Source organism: Harpia harpyja, chromosome 12 (assembly GCF_026419915.1).
Source record: "Harpia harpyja isolate bHarHar1 chromosome 12, bHarHar1 primary haplotype, whole genome shotgun sequence".
Lineage (NCBI taxonomy): Eukaryota > Metazoa > Chordata > Aves > Accipitriformes > Accipitridae > Harpia > Harpia harpyja.
The window spans coordinates 16,918,480-16,937,145 of record NC_068951.1 but is presented as its reverse complement, the minus strand read 5'-3'; the positions used below and the strand labels follow the sequence as shown (position 1 = coordinate 16,937,145).

The 18,666-nt window shown below is 52.4% G+C and overlaps 1 protein-coding gene across 2 annotated transcripts in view; it reads left to right on the top strand.

Annotated features, from left to right (window-relative positions):
- Positions 1 to 18,013, top strand: part of EPHB1 (EPH receptor B1) — an 84,305-nt gene extending 66,292 nt beyond the window's left edge. Inside the window, exons 10-18 of one of the 2 annotated variants that reach the window (XM_052803793.1) lie at positions 1,928 to 2,050; positions 3,122 to 3,369; positions 3,659 to 3,874; positions 6,037 to 6,186; positions 6,799 to 6,992; positions 7,469 to 7,624; positions 8,007 to 9,373; positions 13,461 to 13,559; positions 17,642 to 18,013. In XM_052803793.1, the coding sequence (XP_052659753.1) occupies positions 1,928 to 2,050; positions 3,122 to 3,369; positions 3,659 to 3,874; positions 6,037 to 6,186; positions 6,799 to 6,992; positions 7,469 to 7,624; positions 8,007 to 8,115 (1,196 nt within the window). In that variant the 3' untranslated portion in view covers positions 8,116 to 9,373; positions 13,461 to 13,559; positions 17,642 to 18,013. The remainder of the gene's footprint in view (positions 1 to 1,927; positions 2,051 to 3,121; positions 3,370 to 3,658; positions 3,875 to 6,036; positions 6,187 to 6,798; positions 6,993 to 7,468; positions 7,625 to 8,006; positions 9,374 to 13,460; positions 13,560 to 17,641) is intronic. The other variant, XM_052803792.1, reaches the window with a different exon arrangement.
- Positions 18,014 to 18,666: the final 653 nt, after the last annotated feature.

Below are 18,666 nucleotides of genomic sequence, written 5' to 3'. Positions count from 1 at the left end.
GGGTTTTTCTCTGATATTGATTCCCAAGGAAAAATGATGTCGGAAGGAATCTAACACTGGAGTCTGGGTCACGGTGCAGAGCGCTTCAACTTTCGAAGAGTGTTAAAAACTTTGCCATCATCTGCAGTAGTGATAAATGGCCTAATCCAGTTTCTAGGAGTATCGGGGCGATTTTAAGAGCGCAAAGCTCTCTTTGCAGGCAGGCTCAGCACGGGTTGCCTTTGATGTTGCACTCTGGTACCTGGCATTTCGCCCAGCTTTTGCCAGCATGGTGATGATTAGCCAGTGGCTGAGGTTTGCAGAAATGAGTAATGGGTTTAGGTGCCCTAATCCCGCTCATTCAGATGGGATAAAGATTAGGGGGGAGCTGAACCTGGTGTTTACTGAGCCTATGGGCAGACCCTGGGGCACATCAGAGGGTGTTTGAAAACGAGCCCAAGTTGACAGTGGGCAGGAAGCTTCGGCATTATTGTCTCCTTTATTTCTTCAATATTTTGATCAGTGAGTCAGCCTCGGTTACGATCCTGTAAATCCCTTTGTAATCCTGGCTGGAGCATCAGCTGCTCTTGTAAAAAAATTTATGGGGCAGTTAAAGTGTATGAGACACAGCCGTAAAGGGATTTATGAACTGGGAGATGCACAGATGGCTTCATCGCAGCCTTCCCTGCCCGCCTCCGAGGCGCAGAGCTTTTGCCCCAAATGCCCCTTTTGGGGACGAGGATGCTCCTGCCTGGTCCCTCCCGAGTCCTGGGTGCCCTGCAAGCAGTTCTCCCTCAGTGGCTGTTTTGCACCGTCAGTGCCCTCCTGTGAGGCTTTCACGTCTCCTCCGGAATTACTTGCCAGCAAACTTGCAAACCAACCGGGAGCCGATTTAGATTCCCGGCGCGGAGGTGCACAGAGGCGATGCTGCGGTCTGTGCGTTCGTCTGCACGTCGGCTCTAGAAAGGCTCTGGGAAGTGCCAGCACAATGGGACTGTGGCCCTTGGCGAGGTCCTTAACAGTGTAATCAAACGCTATTAATCACTCTAAAGGAGAGGTACCTCGGGGAGGAGGACCAGGCAGTGATGTCCCTCCTGGTCTCCTCCAGAGATGACCTTGAGGGGCTGCTATGCGATCCCAAGTCCCCTTTTTGGGTGAGAAATGGCATGGGAAGCTGAACCCCCACAGGGGACAACAGCTTGTTCTGGGTTCCCTTTGGGGACTGTGGTATAACGCCGGTGCCCCGCTGAGCCTGGGGATGGCAGTGGCCGCACTCTGCCCCTCAGCCGTGCCCCCCGGCAGCTCTGCAAGCCGCAGGGCATCCAAACACATTGTCTGCCAACCCCATTTGGGGAATTTGGGGGCCTGTTTTGGTTTCTTCCCCCATTTGAAAAGGGCAAGAGCCCACTTGCTGCATCTCCCTGCAGCGTGGCCAGATCCTGCTGCCATGCATTGCCTCTGTGCCCTCCACTTGTCACGGAGGCTGGCCAAGCCTTATTTGATGGCTCCATACAGGTTGTTGATTATAATTGCTGCATTCTGTCAGTTTAGTAGCCACCACAAAGCTATCAGAGGCCTTTTTGGGTAAATAAATATTTCTTCACTAATGCATGGAGCCTCGTAAAGCCCTCACCATAAAGCCAGCTAATTGTAGTTCACGTCTGTAACTGCTCCCCATCACCAGGGAGGAGGAGGAGGAAGGATAACAGCGGAGGAGCGGAGGGCAGAGAGTGAGAGGAGGGGATGCAGAGGAGGGTCAGATGGAGCGGGGGGACCAAAGAGGATGATAAGGGTCTATGGAGGCGGCGCAGGTGAGCACAGCGATAGCAGCCATCTTAACGGATGTACGGAGGGCATGAGGACATGGGGGTCTCCAGTTCTTGGCCATGGCACAACTGCTCTTGGTTTCTCTCCCTTTTGCTGTTGCTCGCGTATTTCCTGCAACAAGGGTCTCCAGGGATGAAGATCTACATCGACCCCTTTACTTATGAGGACCCCAACGAGGCGGTCCGAGAGTTTGCCAAGGAGATCGATGTATCCTTTGTGAAGATTGAAGAAGTCATTGGAGCAGGTGGGTCTCGCGGTCCCCTGCCGCCCATCCTTCCCTGCCCTCTCTGCTGCTCCTGCGTGGCCAGACGCAGTTTCCACCCGGAGCAATTTTCTGGGGGTGCACATGTGGTTGTTCACTGGGAAACCCTCATGGAAGACTCGAAACATCAGGGTTTCCTGGGTTTGTGATGGGTTAGGGTGGACATGAGGTTGGCTTCTGCTCTCAAAGGTCCTCTGAGGTGGGAAAGACCCCATGAGCATAATCACTGGGTGACTGCAGGGCCTCTTGGGATTTCCTACTTGGCTTTTCCATGAGATAACAAGAAAAAGCCAGATCTCGCTCTAGTCTGTGCCATATTCCCATACATATGTATATATACACATGCGTGCACGTATCTGTATGTCATCTGTGCTGCTTTTATTGCCATTTTTAAATAACAGTGTTGTACTCATAGAAGAGAAAGTGAGAAGCTGGGGGGAAGCTGCAAAGAAGCAATGAGCTAGTTTGGTCAGGATCAAGTTCAGCAATGTATCAGCCACCCTTTGCTGCTCATCAACGCAAAGTGACTGCAAACCTGGCTTAAATGTAATCCTTCCACAGGCAAATTTTGCCTTGGCGACGGAAAAGCTCTCCTGCTGAAAATGAGAGGACACTTTCTCTGTATTTTACATCAGAGGGCAGCAATGAAAACAGCCCAATTATTTTCCATTCCAAGATAAGTGATGTGCAAAAAAGCAACTGAGATTACCAATGCCGACAACTTATATTTGAGGTAGTCCTTAAATGTTGATGCTCTTGCTCTGCAAATCCTTCTTGCGGGGGTTTGCAAGAGTGGCCCCAGCCTCTGCTTCTGTTGGTGCTAGGCTCTGTCACCTTAGAGAAAGTTGCAAGCCCAAACATGTCTTCAGCAGCAGACATTGCCCCTTTTAAAGAGGACAGGCGAGTAGGATTTATAGAGAGCATTGTTGAAGGGTGAACTGACTGACATTTCTCAGCCAGTTGGTTTGGAGACCAAGCAGCTCAAGGTACCATTACTCTTTGCAGTGTTTTATGTGGAGGAGGAGGTGGTAGTGGATGCTCTTGCACTTGCAGGGGAGTTTGGAGAAGTGTATAAAGGACGCCTGAAGTTGCCTGGCAAGCGGGAGATCTACGTGGCCATCAAAACTCTCAAAGCTGGCTACTCCGAGAAGCAGCGCCGGGATTTCCTGAGCGAGGCCAGCATCATGGGGCAGTTTGACCACCCCAACATCATTCGGCTAGAAGGGGTGGTGACCAAAAGCCGACCAGTCATGATCATCACAGAATTCATGGAGAACGGGGCCCTGGACTCGTTCCTGCGGGTAAGGCGAGGTGGGGCCGTGCGGGCTGTTGTTCACCTGTGGGATTCAGGAATGAGATGTTGGCATCCTGTCCTGTAAATCCCAGCCTGTTTCCTTAGCTTGGGAGCAAAACAACCCCCAAAACACATGTATTTTGGTGCTGGCGTACCTCTGCTTTAATCAGGCAGGGCAGGGCAGCTGGATAGTCCTCTGGGGAGGTACAGCATCCTCCCAAGGTTGGGGGTGAGTGGCTGTGGTCCCGCAGTGGGGTCTGCATGCTCACCCCAGTGCCTGCTCTTTCTGATCACAGCAAAACGATGGGCAGTTCACAGTGATCCAGCTGGTGGGGATGCTCAGAGGAATTGCTGCCGGGATGAAGTACCTTGCAGAGATGAATTATGTGCACCGAGATCTGGCTGCCAGGAACATCCTGGTCAACAGCAACCTGGTGTGCAAAGTGTCCGACTTTGGCCTCTCACGCTACTTGCAGGATGATACATCCGACCCCACCTACACCAGCTCCTTGGTATGTACCTCTTGCAAGATTTGGTCTTGCCCAGCATCCCCAGTGCCTGCCCTGCACCCACTACCAGCTGGACCTGGGAGAATGGTGCTGGATGTACACCCCAGAGCTTCTACCATGGATGGGAGCATCTCAGGAGGGTTCCCACCACGTAGGCTCGTGGCCCAGAGACCCTGGCTGTGGCTCCCACTCATCATCCTCTTTTCCCTCCTTTCTCTTCCTCCGTTTTATGAGTTTTCTGCCTCCCTCCTCCCCCAAGCACCTTTCTGCTCTCGGCAGTTTCCTCTTCCCTCTCCTCCGTGGAGGGAAGGTGCACGGAGGAGTCCCTGGAGAGATGAGAAGGGGAGGCAGGGAGATCACAGCATCTCCCGATGGCACAGCAATGGTGTTTTAACTCCCCTTCCGCCAGCGTTCCAGGTCTGGTCTGCCTTTCTCTGCCGGAGACTTGTTCCAGGCATTAGTTAAAGAGACAAGCCTAATGGGAGCTCCACCGTTCCCCAGCCACCCTTCTCGTCCTTAATTCATTCATTCGTAGGTAGTGGCAGCCCTGCTTTCCCCTTGCTCCCCGCCACCCTGGGGGACCCCCAGCTCCTCACCACAGCAGTCCTCCTGCCAGCAAGCTTGTGAGACCCTTGGTGGTGGTAAGGATGATCAGAGGAGAAGGGGATGAGCAACCTGTTGGCCTCATCTAATCAATTAATTAAAAGAGCATGTGCTGGGTGGAAGTACAACACTGCACTGACTCCTGCAGAAGCAGTTTCTTGGGCTGCCAAGCTGTGCCCAGGCACTGGGGCTGGCTCCAGCCTCCAAAATGGATAACCCGTGGATATGCCTTTAAGGCTGACTTTGTGTTTTGGCCCAGCTGCAGCCCCTCGCTCTTCCTCCCCTGTTTGTGATAACATTTCACCCGCGCCCCATCATGGACCTGCTCTGCTCCGCTCCGCTCCCTGCACACACCCGTCCTGCAGGCAGCGGCCTTTGAGCAGACACCCATCATTTATTTTTTGTTCAAATACCCCAGCAGTAGCTGCTGGGATGAGGCATGAAGTAGCCTTTCCCCACCTTTAGAGATAAAAGAGATTATCTCATCTGTGTTTTTATTTAATATAGGCCATAATAGATCTCCCCGGCAGCTGGGAAGTGATGCTGTGCCTGCGATTACATCACTCTGCCTCCCACAGCAGGTTTTTAGCTCTGGGGAAAAGGCAGGAAAAACAACCTAGCAGTTAATTTCTCCATTTGTAGTTATTCAAATCAAATTTTTTGCCATTCATCCTTCAAGAGCAGCTGATGCTTCATTGGAAAGACTACAGAAAACAATTGCGCTGAACGATTTACAATGCAGTTCTGCCCCGAGTAAATACTGTGCATGTCTGTGGTTTTCCTTCATCCCTTGGGTTTTTTTGCTGTTATTTCAGCAGTGCTTGCCCAGGTAGCAGTCCCTCTGTACGTGCTGTCCCCCCACAGCATCCCTGCCTGCTCGGCATGGCCTCCAGCCCTTCCTGTCCTGGCAGGAGCTGGGACCTGCCCTGGCTTGATGGGGTGGCTTGAGACACCGAGCCTGATTTTGAGCTTTTAGGAGAAATGAGGAGTGCTCTGCCAAAGGCACTTTCCTGTTCTAGTGCTTTCCAAGTCTCCTTTGGGGCTTAAACATGCTTTGCTTTTTGCCTCCCAATCCAGAAGTGGGGCTGGAAGGACCTTCCAGCAGTTGTGGGAGCCCAGTTGATGCCGTAGAGGATGCTCTTAGGTTAGACATTTTTTCCATTGAAGGCCAGGGGATGGGGATGCCTGTGGCTCCTTACCTGAGATGAGCACTAGCGCAGTTCTGCGTAGTCCTTGTCACCTGATGTCTTCCTGGGAAGGGACCTGGGGACAGGCCACTGATATGCCGGGTCCTGCAGGGCAGCTGGAGTGGGGAGGTGTCACTCAGGGGTGACACCTGAGTGGGATGAACCCTTGAATAAACCTTTTTGTTTTGTTTAGCTAAGCCCTTTTGTGCATGTACAAGGTAAATTCATGGAGGTGTTTTCGGCTCCTACCTCCTCGTCCCATTGGGTACCACCTGCCCACTCCTCAGCGGGGTGCCCAGGGACCAGTGGCTAGGGGTGTGCGGGATGGCTCTGAACCTGGCTCATGGGTGTCCGGGCTCCTCCCTTTTTCCATAGGGGGGGAAGATCCCTGTCAGGTGGACAGCGCCGGAGGCCATCGCCTACCGCAAGTTCACCTCGGCCAGCGACGTCTGGAGCTACGGCATCGTCATGTGGGAGGTGATGTCGTTTGGGGAGAGGCCCTACTGGGACATGTCTAACCAAGATGTAAGCACTGCGGTTCGTCCACACAGCTCTGGGGAGTGGGGGGGGGGCTCATTCCCAAAGGAAAGCCCTGCCTGAACGGCTATCTGCTCCTTCCCGTGGCCTCGGCAGTGCTTGGTTTTGGAGATGAAACAGGCTGGCGAGCGAGAGGATGCAAGGAGGGAAATTGGGAAGAAAAGCCGGTGGGCTGGTAATTGGACTTCAGCAAGCTGCAGGGCCTTTGAAAATGTTCAGAGGGTTTACAAGCAGGGAAGGAGCTTTGGTAGTTGGACTGCTGTACTCTGATGCGATCTGCCGAGATAATGAGTGGCAGCTCTCTGCCGGGAGGAACTGCAGCGCGCGGAGCATCAGAGCGGAGATTAACCTCCGAGAGCCCCAGCTCCATCGGAGCCAGGAGCATCTCCTCCTGCTCCCTTTGCTGATGATCAAATGGGCTGGCAGCTGCCTTCCCAGCCTGCGGCAGCACTGCCTGTAGCACCTCTGCCCACACATGCAGCTTGGCTCGGCTCAGAGTGGCAGGGGTGGCTCACCCTCTGCTGTGGCTGCGGTTTTACCTATCTGAGACCTCCGAGTCCCTTGTCTTCACGTGCTGCTTTCTCCCCTGCTGCCCTGCAGGTCATCAATGCCATCGAGCAGGATTACCGGCTCCCGCCACCCATGGACTGTCCCGCCGCCCTGCACCAGCTGATGCTGGACTGCTGGCAGAAGGACCGCAACACCCGCCCACGCTTCACTGAGATAGTCAACACCCTTGATAAAATGATCCGCAACCCGGCAAGCCTCAAAACTGTGGCTACCATCACCGCTGTGTGAGTCTCCCGGCGTGCAGGGAATGCTCTCATGTCAGCATCCCAAACCAAAGGCTCCCTGAGTGTCTCATGCTGCTGGGGGAGAGGAATTCATAAATCGTTTGCCAGAAGGGGCGGGGGGTTGTCTTCACTCTGCCTGACAGTCAGACAAAGAACATGTAGTTTTCAGTCAAGCAACAGCAATAATTCTTTGCTATTGATTCTTTATGGCCTGTGACCATATGGGTGCAGTGTCTGCTCTGCCAGTGCCTCTGTCCCTGCGCCTCCCGCAACTGGATTACAATGTGCGGGGTTGCAAAGTGCTGCTTGGCAGAGCGGTATTCCCATGGGACAGGCCTTCCTCATGGCCTTCCTTGTCTCAGGCATGTGCCGGGAGCAGGGCAGTACTGGGGGGAGCACAAGGGCACAGAGGGGTGGATTGGGGAGCATGTCTGTGCACCAGCTGGGCTTGTCCCCAGCAGTATGTCCTGTTGCAGGCCTTCTCAGCCCCTCCTCGACCGCTCCATCCCCGACTTCACTGCCTTTACCTCAGTAGACGACTGGCTGAGTGCCGTGAAGATGAGCCAGTATCGGGACAGCTTCCTGACTGCTGGCTTCACCTCCCTGCAGCTTGTTGCCCAGATGACGTCTGAGTGAGTTGGGTGTTGCACCAGGGCTGCCCGAAAGCTGGGTGCTGCCCAGGGTGGGTTGGGGTTGCAGGGAGGTGGGAAGGTCAGTTCAAGGCACCTGCAAAGGAAGGGTGTAATCATCCATCACACCGGTCAGCAGAAGCACCCTGAGTCTGGAGGTGGCCGTGTTCACTATCTGGGGGTCAGTGTGGGGGTGTCTCCCTGCTCTCGGTCCCACCTCATCCCCAGTGATGCTTATGGGGCTGCGCTTGGGCTCTGTGCCTGTTCTTCTGCTGAAAGGCATGGACCAGCTGAGCTTACATCCCTCACCTCACTTAGACACAGCAAAACAGATACACCAACCCTCAGCTGCCTATTGATATTCCTCCATCTGTCTGTCTTCCAGAGACCTCCTGAGAATAGGGGTGACTTTGGCTGGGCACCAGAAGAAGATTCTGAACAGTGTCCAGTCCATGCGAGTACAGATGAGTCAGTCTCCGACCTCGATGGCATGACGTCCCTTGTTCAACAGGGAGGGGATGGGGAGGGCATGCAGCGGAAGGGCAGAGGTGGGAGGGGAGAAACTGACGGGCGCCATGGAGCACCGTTTGGAGGGGTGCCGCCGCTGCCTGGGGACTGTGACTGCAGACGAAGGGTGTTCCTAGGACTCATCTCTAACTGGTGACTTCCGTTCCTCGCCAACAGAAGCACACTTACCAATGTCATGGGGAACAGCGTATAAATACATATAAATATGTACAAATCATATATTTAAAAAACAAAACAAAACAAAAAAACAAACACAAAAAACAATGAAGACAAACCAATGTACGTTGGGGAAGCAAACCCAAACCCTAGAGACCAGACTCCAATCCCAACACCAGTGAGCAGTGGTCGAAACTGAGAAGGAGGAAGGGGCTGTTGGGGAAGGGAGAGGCACGAGATGGAGTGTCACATCCAGAGAAACCACCTTCCTTTTCTTTTCTTCTTTCGCCCTCCCTCCCTGCCCCGGCCCTCCCTGCTTACCCCGCTTCCCTCTCTGCTCATGGACCAGGGTGGAAGTGTCCTCAGATGTCTCTGCAGCTCCCTGCTGTCCTACCCGGGCGCCGCTCTGGCAACTACCAAAGGACTTTGCTGACCACTGCATGGGGGATCCGACTCAATCCAGTTAATGTCTTCATATTGAAGAAGAGATGTACCTTCAATAGAAAACCTTGGGTTTTTTTTTTTTCTCTTTTGCTTGCATTTTTTTTGCAAAAAGGAAAAAAAAGGATTAAAAAAAAAAAAATCCATCCTGGAAAATGGAAAGAGGTGTTCCCGTGTGTGTGTGCGCTTGTGCGCGTGTGTACGTTGTCAACCTACCGTGGACTCACTGCTTATCCGTAACTGAAGATCACCGCTGACCCTGTGGCCAGTGGCCGGCCAGTTCCCAGCCCAGGGGGGGCTGGGGATTGTGCCCGCAGACCCCGGGAGTGGGAGGTAGCAGGGAAGCACCCGACGGCAAAGCAAGCACTCAGCATCCTGCAAGCGGCGAGGAGGATGCCAAGGGCCAGCTGGCACAGTGGGAATGGGATGGGACTGGAGGAGCCGCTGTGTGATTGTGACTGGGTCAGTGACTGCTGGAGAAGGAGAGATGCTCTGGGAAACAGACTGCTAAGGCCTCCAGAGCCTCGGCAATGCACGGAAGATGGCTATGGAGGACTTTTTTTCCCATTCTTGCAGACCTAAGGATCTTGTTATTGAATTACAGACTTAGGTTTCATGGCTTCAGAGGTAGGTCCATTTGTCTCATGTACCTCTTTGTCCATCCGTCCATCCTTCTCTCTGTGTTTCAGCTCACTTCCTTAAAGCCTCTCCCAGTGAATGTTTCCCTGTGTTTAATTTGATTTTTTTTTTTTTTTGTTCCACCGTTAGTCTCCTTTGCAAATTGATCTAGTTAAAATTACTAGATGCATGTCAGTGTTTACACAGAATATTGTAAGACGGGGCAATCTAATGTCCCTCTGTGGATCACGCCGAGAGTTTATAAAACGAATGAACTCTTAATAAGGCTTTTACTTAGACGGTTGTGTGTGAGTTGTGATGATCCATCACTGCGCTCTTGCAGACACTGTGCTGGCAGCAAGCAGCACCCATGGGGCAGGGAGAGCAGCGGCATGGGCAGGCTGCCCAGCTGTGCCTTGAGGGCTGCCAGTCCCTGCTGTAATTTGGTGGCGCGGTGGCTCATATGTGTATGAGAAACCCTCGATCCTCCTCACGCATCCGTCCCTGCCGTGGGGGTGCCTGCATCTGTCTGTGCTATGGGGATGCTCCGTGTTCATCAGTGCCATGAGGATCCCTCATGTCCACCTGTGTTATGGGTTTTCCCCTTGTCCGTCCTTGCCATGGGGATGCCCCACATCCATCTGCACATGGGATTGCTCCATGTCCGTCTGCACCACCGGATTGCCCAATGTTCATCTGTGCCATGGAGATGCCTCGCCAGATTTGCTTGCTGCCACTGAACACAAGGGGATAAGCCCTTCCTCTGCCTGCTGCCAGCACCTGTCCACATGTCCTGGGTGTGAGCATTGTTCCCCATGTTGGAGGCATCGAGGTGCTCTCTGGCTGGGGGGACCCCCCTGTGTCCTGTGGGGAGCACATGCTTGGTTCAGGAGAATAGTGGCTGACACCACCAGCAGATGAAGGACCCTGGTGATGGGGTGCTCTTTACACCTCCGATTTTATTTCTTTAATCGTCTAAGGAAGATGACCTGCTGCTCTGCTGAAAAACAGGAACTAACAAGATGCAGGAATGAGCTTGTTTCAAATCACTGAACTCCCCCCAGAGAAAGAGGCAGAGAAAAACACCCCTTGTTTACAACAGCAGGGACTGCTTCTCGTCCTGTCTGATAGACGATCGCTAATACCTCTCGGGATACTCGCAGCCCAAATCTGTATTCCAGGATGTTGTCACACCGAATACAACATGCAGATGGAGTGGGCGCCGTGCATACTAATACACCGCCTCACCACATTGATATTCGCCAGTGGTGAAGGATCCTTTGTGGGTTTTTTTTTTATGATTTCTCTTTTATTAGAAGGAAGCTAAAGGCATTTAAAAAAACGAATGACAGTGACACAGGCTAAATATCAAAACTCCACCTTTACGACTCCTTTTTATTGAAAAAAATAACATAAAATTCAGAAGATTTCTGTCAGACTGTTTTGTTTCTTTAGAGCTCGCTCTTCCAAGAAAAATAAGTTTTCCAAACCGCAAAGCCTTTCTGTCCAGGAGTGACAGCATTATACCTGCCTGACCATGACAGTAGGGTTGTGTGTCTTTGGACTGGCCCTTCTTTTCCTTCATCAAATGCCAAAGAGGAGGCTCTCACCGGGGTAGGAGGTGCAGGGCACCATCGAAGAGGTGCTGTCTAAGTCAAGGCTTGCTGCCAACATTCACTTCCCTGCGTCAACAGGAGACTGCCGGGTGCTTGGCCGTAGCTGTGTGACTGCACTGTCCGGGTCACTTAGGAAGTCTCCTCCATCAGCAACATCATGGAGAAGCGGTTGAGATGCTCTGGCTTTGCCTTGTGCGGGGATGGGGCGGGAGCTGCAGGCAGTGGTGGGACCTGGGGCAGGAGGCTCTGCCTTACAGCTACTGCTATGTCTTTGTGGACCAAGGAGTGATGCAGATTTGGGTCCGTTGGATGCTTTGCCAACGTGGAGGAGCTCTGCCAAATGTGGGCAAAGAACCAGTGGAAAAAAAAAAAAAAAGACGAGAAAGAAAACGACTAAGTGTGGTCTAAAAATGAAAGCTCCCATTTCATGTCGCCTTCTGTTCTGTGCTGTGGTTGGCATTGGAGTCCCATTCTTTGATCCCAAAGGGGAAGGGATGGCTCAATTATTTTTTCCCCCCAAAGTTTTGGTTTGCACAGAATAAAAGGAAGAAGGCGGCATTTCTGATCAAAGCGAACCAGCTCCACAGACCTTTTCTTCAGGCTGGGATTCATGTATCACACAGGGTCCTGGTGGGTTCATCTGCCACGTGCTAGTGCTGGGAGGTGCCCTTGGCTGGTGGACCCTGCCAGGGTGGATCCTGGCCCCCGGCTACTGCTTGTAGCTGAAGCTCGGCTGCGGTGCCTTGCTCCTCTGGCCACATCCCACTTCTGCACTGAGCAGCGGCACATGGATGTGGCCGATCACCCGGGCTGCCTTCAAGTGAGCCCACCTCACGCTCACCCCTGATCCCGTCCTTTCACAGAAGTGCTTTGCAGTTGTCAGCTCCTTCTCTACATTTCTATGGCAACTGCAAAAACCTGAGCCCTTTTGTGTCTTTTTTAGGGTTGGGGTTTTTTTTTGTGTCTCTGTTGGCTTTGTCTTTTTTGCATGTAGCGTTACATCAAAAAAGGGACTTTTTGCCACAAAACCTCTGCTCTGAGCTTGGCCCAAGGTCTCAGTGTGAGAATCAGTGGACAAGATAGTCATGTCTGGACTGGGTGTTGGCTTCACATTGCCCCCTCCCTTCTGCATCCTCTGGTGCCAGCCCCACTGTGTTGCTCCCCTCATCCCCCCCCCCCAAATCGGCATTAGTAATTCAACTGCATTGTTTCCCCTGGGCTTTGCCGTATCTTTTATACAACCCCATCCCTGGTGGGCTGCGCCATGCGCGATGGAGGAGGCAGCAGCTTTCTCAATAGCAGTAATTAAAATGAGATGTCGTGCCGCTGCAAGCGAAGGTGAACTTAGCTACCCGCACATCCAAGGCGAGAGCAAGCTTTTGAACATGGAAGAGGAGCATGTATTAATAGCATTATTACGTGCCTCTTTCTAGAAAAAAAAGGAATGTATTTTATGCCATTTAATGACCTTCAAATTAACAGTTCTTTGAAAGCACTTATGTATATTTAATTTTAAATGTTGCTGCAAGTCAGAGCGGGGCTTGCGATGAAAACAGCAGGCAGCTGGTTTTTAAATAAGAGCGAGCTCAGACCATTATTTCTGAGCCTGTCAGCTTTTGGTGCTTGTAATGCTCCTTTCCCTAGCAGAAAACAGGGCTGTCATTCCACCTGTCCCCCTTCCCTGTCTCTGCTCCAGGAGCTCCCACACGCTGGCCCGAGCCCCACAGGATCTCCTCTTCTGCTCTCTGCTCCTCTGTGGGGCAATGGCATCTTCCCCATGAACTGGTGTGGAGGATGCTGCTCCTGGGTGTTTAATTGAGAGGGAGGGAAGGGTTGTTTCGGGGTTGGTTTGCAGAGGTCTCGTCAATAAAGCTGTCCACATCCCTGCCTGCTGGCTGAGGACATCCCTGTGGGAGCCAGGGGAGTATCACAGCTGGCCTCTAGCCTGGGATAAATCATCGGGTATCACCTATGAAGGTTTTTTTTGCACTGCCACAAACGCCATTGTTTTGCGATGGGGACAGACATGTTTGCGTTTGTTAGGGTCTGAATTAAGGCCTTTGCCTCTGATCCATAAAAGCTGCTGATATATTTGAGCCAGTCTGTGTTCACTTGGAAATCGTTACTCTTAAACAATGAATTTGACTTAAAAAAAAAAAGGATCAATCAGTTTCTAAGATGAGGAATGGATTTACAGACCCTGCGGCAGATTTTCAAGCTCTCAGAAACGTACTGTAGCTCCAAGGCCACCCGTCCTCGTTAAACTGCAGATGGAAAGATCAGTGGTTGGGGCCAGGGTTTCACATTCAGCTCGTGCACTCATCCAGGTGCTGCGCGTCTCCTGCTCCCGTAATGTCCTCACTGCGCAAGGAGCCACAGGGGATTATTTAATGCCTGTGTCATCATCTGCTTTGGTGCCTCATCTATGAAGAATCCTGCCAGGAGGGATGCTGATCTAATTACGCTTGGGTGCCTTCCAGATTATTTTCAAAGAGCCTGAAGCAGACCTTCTCCATCGGTTCCCAATAAGTCTCCTCTCAGTTTCGGGAGAGCCAAAAACTTCTCGAGCAATGATGGAGGTAATGGAGGAGAGGTGAAGGCCACACTGATGGGACCCCTGTGACGAATTGTTTCACCCTGTCAGTGGTTTCTCTGTTGCTCCTGTTCCAGCTTATGTTTTTCGTAGAATTGGTTTGGGTTGGAAGGGACCTTTAAAGATCATCTGGTCCAACCCTCCTGCCATGGAGGAATGTCTGTGCCTGTCCCCGTTCAGCTCAACGTCTTCCAAAACCTGTCTCTGGGAGGTGTGAGAGCTGCTGTCATGTTGTGCTATCCCATTTTTGATGCCCTCGGGCTTTGGTTCTGCATCTGTGTCTTGTGGGAGGTCTGCTGGCTCGTGTCCGTCATTGGACCCTGATGGGCTGTGTTACCATCCCAGGGTCTGGTGTGGTGGAAAGAGGAGCAGGCATGGCTGCTCCGATCAGGAGAGGGCCTCCTCTGCTTTGTATGGTGGGAGGAGATGCGAGATGGGAACCAGGCACATGCCTTTGGGGACTGTAAGCATCCATGGCATTAAATCTGGTCTCTTGGTTCATGTCAGAGGAGCAGATTCGTGCTGGGGTATGGAATACATCCGTCTATGGTGACCATGGTGCCCTTCACCTGGGCCTTTCTGAGTTGTCAGAGCTGCTGGCACTCTGGGGACAGTGTCCCAGGGCCATCTGCTTTGGCTGGCTGTCCTCCACAGAGCAGCATCACGAGCATCCCTCTAGCCTGGGTGTAGCTGCCCACTCCTCCCCGTCTGTGTTTGAGCATCTCCACTGCTTCTGCTCTCCTTCCTCTGGCCATCGGCATTTAAAACACTGTGAAGCCCTTGGCTGTCCATCCCCCGCTGCGTGGCTCTGCTGTAGTGGCTGTTTTAGGGGTATCACCGGGTTCCAGCAGACCCTAACGCACGGACAGCAAGTGGAGGACAAACCAGCTGCGTTGCTAGGTGAGATGACCATGGACGAGGTGGCCCCATCAGGGGCAGAGGTGGGATGGCATTGAGGTCTCCTGGCCCATCACTGAAGGGAAATGCTGGAGGAGGTTAATCTGAACAAACCAGCTGCATGAATTTTAAGTGGATTAGCTGAACTCTGCTCATTCCCGAAACAGACATGCCCTTTCGGGGCGGACATGGAAGTGGATTAGGCAAAAATCTACTTAAGGCTGTGTTAATTCTAGATAAGTGTAGGGGGATTAACGCCTATCCACTTAAAAAAATTAATTGGAGTGAACTTTTCTCCGTGTCCCCAAGTAAACAAGGCTCGGCAGCTTTTTCCCTGTCCACTGGCCCAGGCTGTGGCTTTCCCTTCTCTGCTCTCCCATCCCTGCACATTGCCCAGGAGCTGACATCACAGTGGGGGTGAACCTGCTCCTCTCTCGATGATTATCCTCAAGGGTCTCATTAGGCAATTGAACCCTTGCGTAAAGGTAGGGGAGAGAGGGCAGGAAAATTATGGTCACCATCAGTGCAATTATCAATGCTAATTAGCGCCGAGTGGGACTGATGGCAGGAGGTGCAGACCATGCCAAGTGTTGTCTAAGGAGCAAGGTGAGCCTCATGTCAGAAATGTGGGCTTGAGCCTTGTGGGGGCTTCCACGGGCAGGCGGCCATGAAATGTGCACATATCTGTTTGTTTATTTTTCCACACCACGCTTTGGCTGAACTCTTTCCAGATTCCCCAGCCTAAATATTTGGGGAGGTGTCCACAGCCAGAGGCTGCTGGTGGTCAGGGAGTCCAGTCTTCTGGCTGGGGTTAGTGCCTGGGCAGCAGCACTGTGACCCAACCCCGGTGGTGCCCAGATGGGGACGGGGCTCCGGGAGGCTCCTGCCCCGATGTCCCAGGGGAGCAGTGGTGAGGTTCGACTCCCCTTTGTGAAAGGGTTGGGTGAGGGCCGTAGCTGGGCCGGTGCCTGCGCGGGGCTAGCAGGAGTGGTCAGTGATACAGCGATGGCTTTGGGGCGCTCCCAGAGCTGGGGACAGCTCCACACATGCCTCCATCCCTGCCCCGCTCCCACCTGCTGCTCCTCTTATCTGCAGCAGTGCTTGGGAATAGCAGCTGGGTGTGCAATGCCGTCCATCCTTTGATTGTTTTGGGTATTTGCAATTCTGCCCCAGCTGCCCTATTGCCATGAAAGCAGAAAGGGAGAAAGCCCCGGGGGCCAGCGTGCTGTCCACATCCCAGCCACGCCATTCGCTCCCCTATGGCCATGCTGATGCTGATAACACCTTCCCTTACAGGTTGCCTTCTCATCTCACAAACGTGGCCTTTTTATTGCTATTTGTGTCACACCAACACCTACAGGCTGAGATCAAAGCCCTCTGCGTCACGCCGCTTTGCAGGGGCTCCCATGCCAGAGCACGGGGAGGAGGATGTGTGATGGGGCGGGGAGGTGATTCAGTGGCTGCGTACCTGGGGGATGCTCGACTGCGCTGCCTGCCTTCTTCCCCCAGCTGCTCATGACCTGTCCCTCAGGTCCTTTGGGCTCAATCCTTTGGGGTTGGCCCAAATCATGCGTAGCTGTCCCCGATCATTTTTGCCAGGGCGAAGGGAAGGGCTGCAGCTGTGGTGGGAGATCTGAGCCAGCAGCTGCCATACTGGGGGAAGGCGCAGGCTCCCCACGGGAATAAAAACCCCCAAACCCTTCCCCGGCTCCCTTGCTGCCGGGCAGGTTGGACGGCTGTGGCTAAATGAACTGGGAAAGGCTGCAGTGGAAAGGTGATGGTGGAGCCGGGAGCAGCACCCAGGGCTGGAGCCCTTGCTCAGCTTCGGCTTTAATGTGGCTGAACCCACAGCTGATATAAATTGCCATCGCCCCACCAACTTGGGTGCAACCACCCTGATTTACACCAGTCCCTGGGGACCCGCCCAGCTCAGCAGCGTGTTCAGCATCATCTGCTGTGCCCTGCATCTGCTGCCTCTTGTAAAACATTATTTGTATTTCTGTTGTCGCTTTTTTCCAGCCGTTTAGCTGTTCTGCTTCCATTAATGTTGATGGGAGCCGTGAGACTGATTCTCCAAGTACGGCACCAAAAATGGACCCCGGTGCATAAGAAATACACAGCAGTATCTTTTCCCCCAGCTGAAGCTCTTTTTGGTTGGTTTTTTTTTATGATAATCTCAATTTCTCTTAACCTTTCTTCCATGCCCCCTTTTCTGCCAAACACTAATTACTAAATAAAAGTTTCATTACTTACCTGGGTTTGCTAAAAAAATGATTTCCATTCAGGAGAATGATGGATTTTAATAGGAGTGAAATGTCAGACACAGCTGGAGTTGTTTTTTGAAAGCATCAGTATGTTTGGAGAGGCACAGAGACGCCCGGCAAGAATTATGCCAGTGAGCCCCGGTTATCAGTGGCCCAGCAAAGGGATGCAGCGGTCAATTGCTTTGTTATTTAATGTGGCACCCTTATGTTTCCAAGTTGCAGTTGTATATTAAAAGCATCTTTGCCTCTCCAAAGTGGCTAAATAATGGGATTTTGCTGCTGTGCCGCACATCTTGGTTGCAGGGTGAGAAGGAGGTGCTCCTGGGGTTGCTCTTCTGGTTTGGAGACCTTCTGGCTTCCCCCTGGCAGAGGAGAAAATGGGTATTTTTTTTTTTTTTACATTGGAAAAAGCGATTTCGTGGTGCCTGGTTGTTTGTGCCTGCTTTAGACCCGGGGGTGCTCATATTGCAGTGGGAGGGGGGGAAAAAAAGCATCTTCACCGCTGGGGAACACGGTAACCTTCCCGCCCCCAAAATCAAGTCTCAGCCTCCGCTCTCTGAAGCATCTCGGCTTCACAAAGAAATGCATCTCTTCTCTTCCTTTTTTTCCCCTGAGGAAAAATTAGAGAGCTTTCAGTGAAATTGTCGTTTTTCTGACAGCATATTAATTAATCACTGCTTTTTTTTTTTTTTTTTTGAGAGGCTGTGTCTGCTGTAAGAAGTCTTTGGGTTTCGCTGGGTGCAGTCCCCACCGGCTGCGGGGCAGGGGGCTGTGGGGGGGGACTCAGTGTCACGGTGGGTCTCAGCTGCGAAGGAGCAGCCTGCGTTTCTGGGGAGGTGCTGCATCTCTGAGCATGGGACATGCTTATTCTCACCCTCTTCTTGTTTCCCTCCCTCTTGCCTTGCAGGGGTGTTGAGTCCAGCATCGCAGCTGGGCAGCAGCGCCAGAGAGGGGATTGACACTGGTCCCCAGGGACTGTTTCCCCCCCTGCCACCCACAAGATGATGATCCGGGAGGTCTCCGCAGCGCCCCGGGAGCCCCGTCCCCCCCCGAGCCACGGCGTGCTCTGTGCCAGCCGGCTGTACCCTGTCCTGTACATAACCAGTGAGATGTCTGTAAAAGGTTTCACCCCTTGTAATTTTTTTTGCCCTCCTCCCCCCATCCCCCACCTCCTTCCCCAATTTGTTGATTGTGTTGAAATTGTCGGAGTTTGTAACAGTAACTTTCAGAGAATATTGTATTAAAGAGAAAATTGCACTCAATAAAAATGATGAAATAAGCCTGATCCCTCTCCTTCCCCTTCCCAGGGGCAGCCTTTCTGCTGCCGGTTTCTCTTCAGCTCAGAGCTGGGTGAATATTTGCCATGAATATTCATTTGGGGAACTGGCAGCACTCCATCGCTCCTTGACGTACCTCAAATTTTGATGTCTATCAGATTTGGCTCTCCGGTTTGTAAATGAAGTGACTTTATTCTCGGCAATCCCTATCGGCAGTTGCTTGCTGCAAAAAGCCAGGAGAAGGAATTTTCTTGGCACAGGTTTTTCTGCAAAATATGTTTCAAAGCCCTCATGTGCAATTGCTTGGGGAAGCCATGCTGGAAGTGCTGACTGGGATGAAAGTGCTGTCCGCGCTGGGGGAGCACAGCGGCTCCTCGCTTCCTGAGTCTTGCTGGAGCTTGTCAGTTAAAAGGCCGATGCTCAGCTTGAACCTGCTTGCCTTAAGGATTACTGTAAATGATTGCAAGAAAATGGTTTTTTCCTTTTGCATTGGCTATGCTCGGGCATTTTATCCAGCTGGGACCACACAGCCCATCCAGCTGATGCTACCTGAGGGTAGCTGACCCTGCCAGCATTGGGAACATCCTCCAGCCGACGATGAGGGCTAAAACAGGAAAGTTTTGTAAATGGATAGATTTAGAAATATGCAACCACC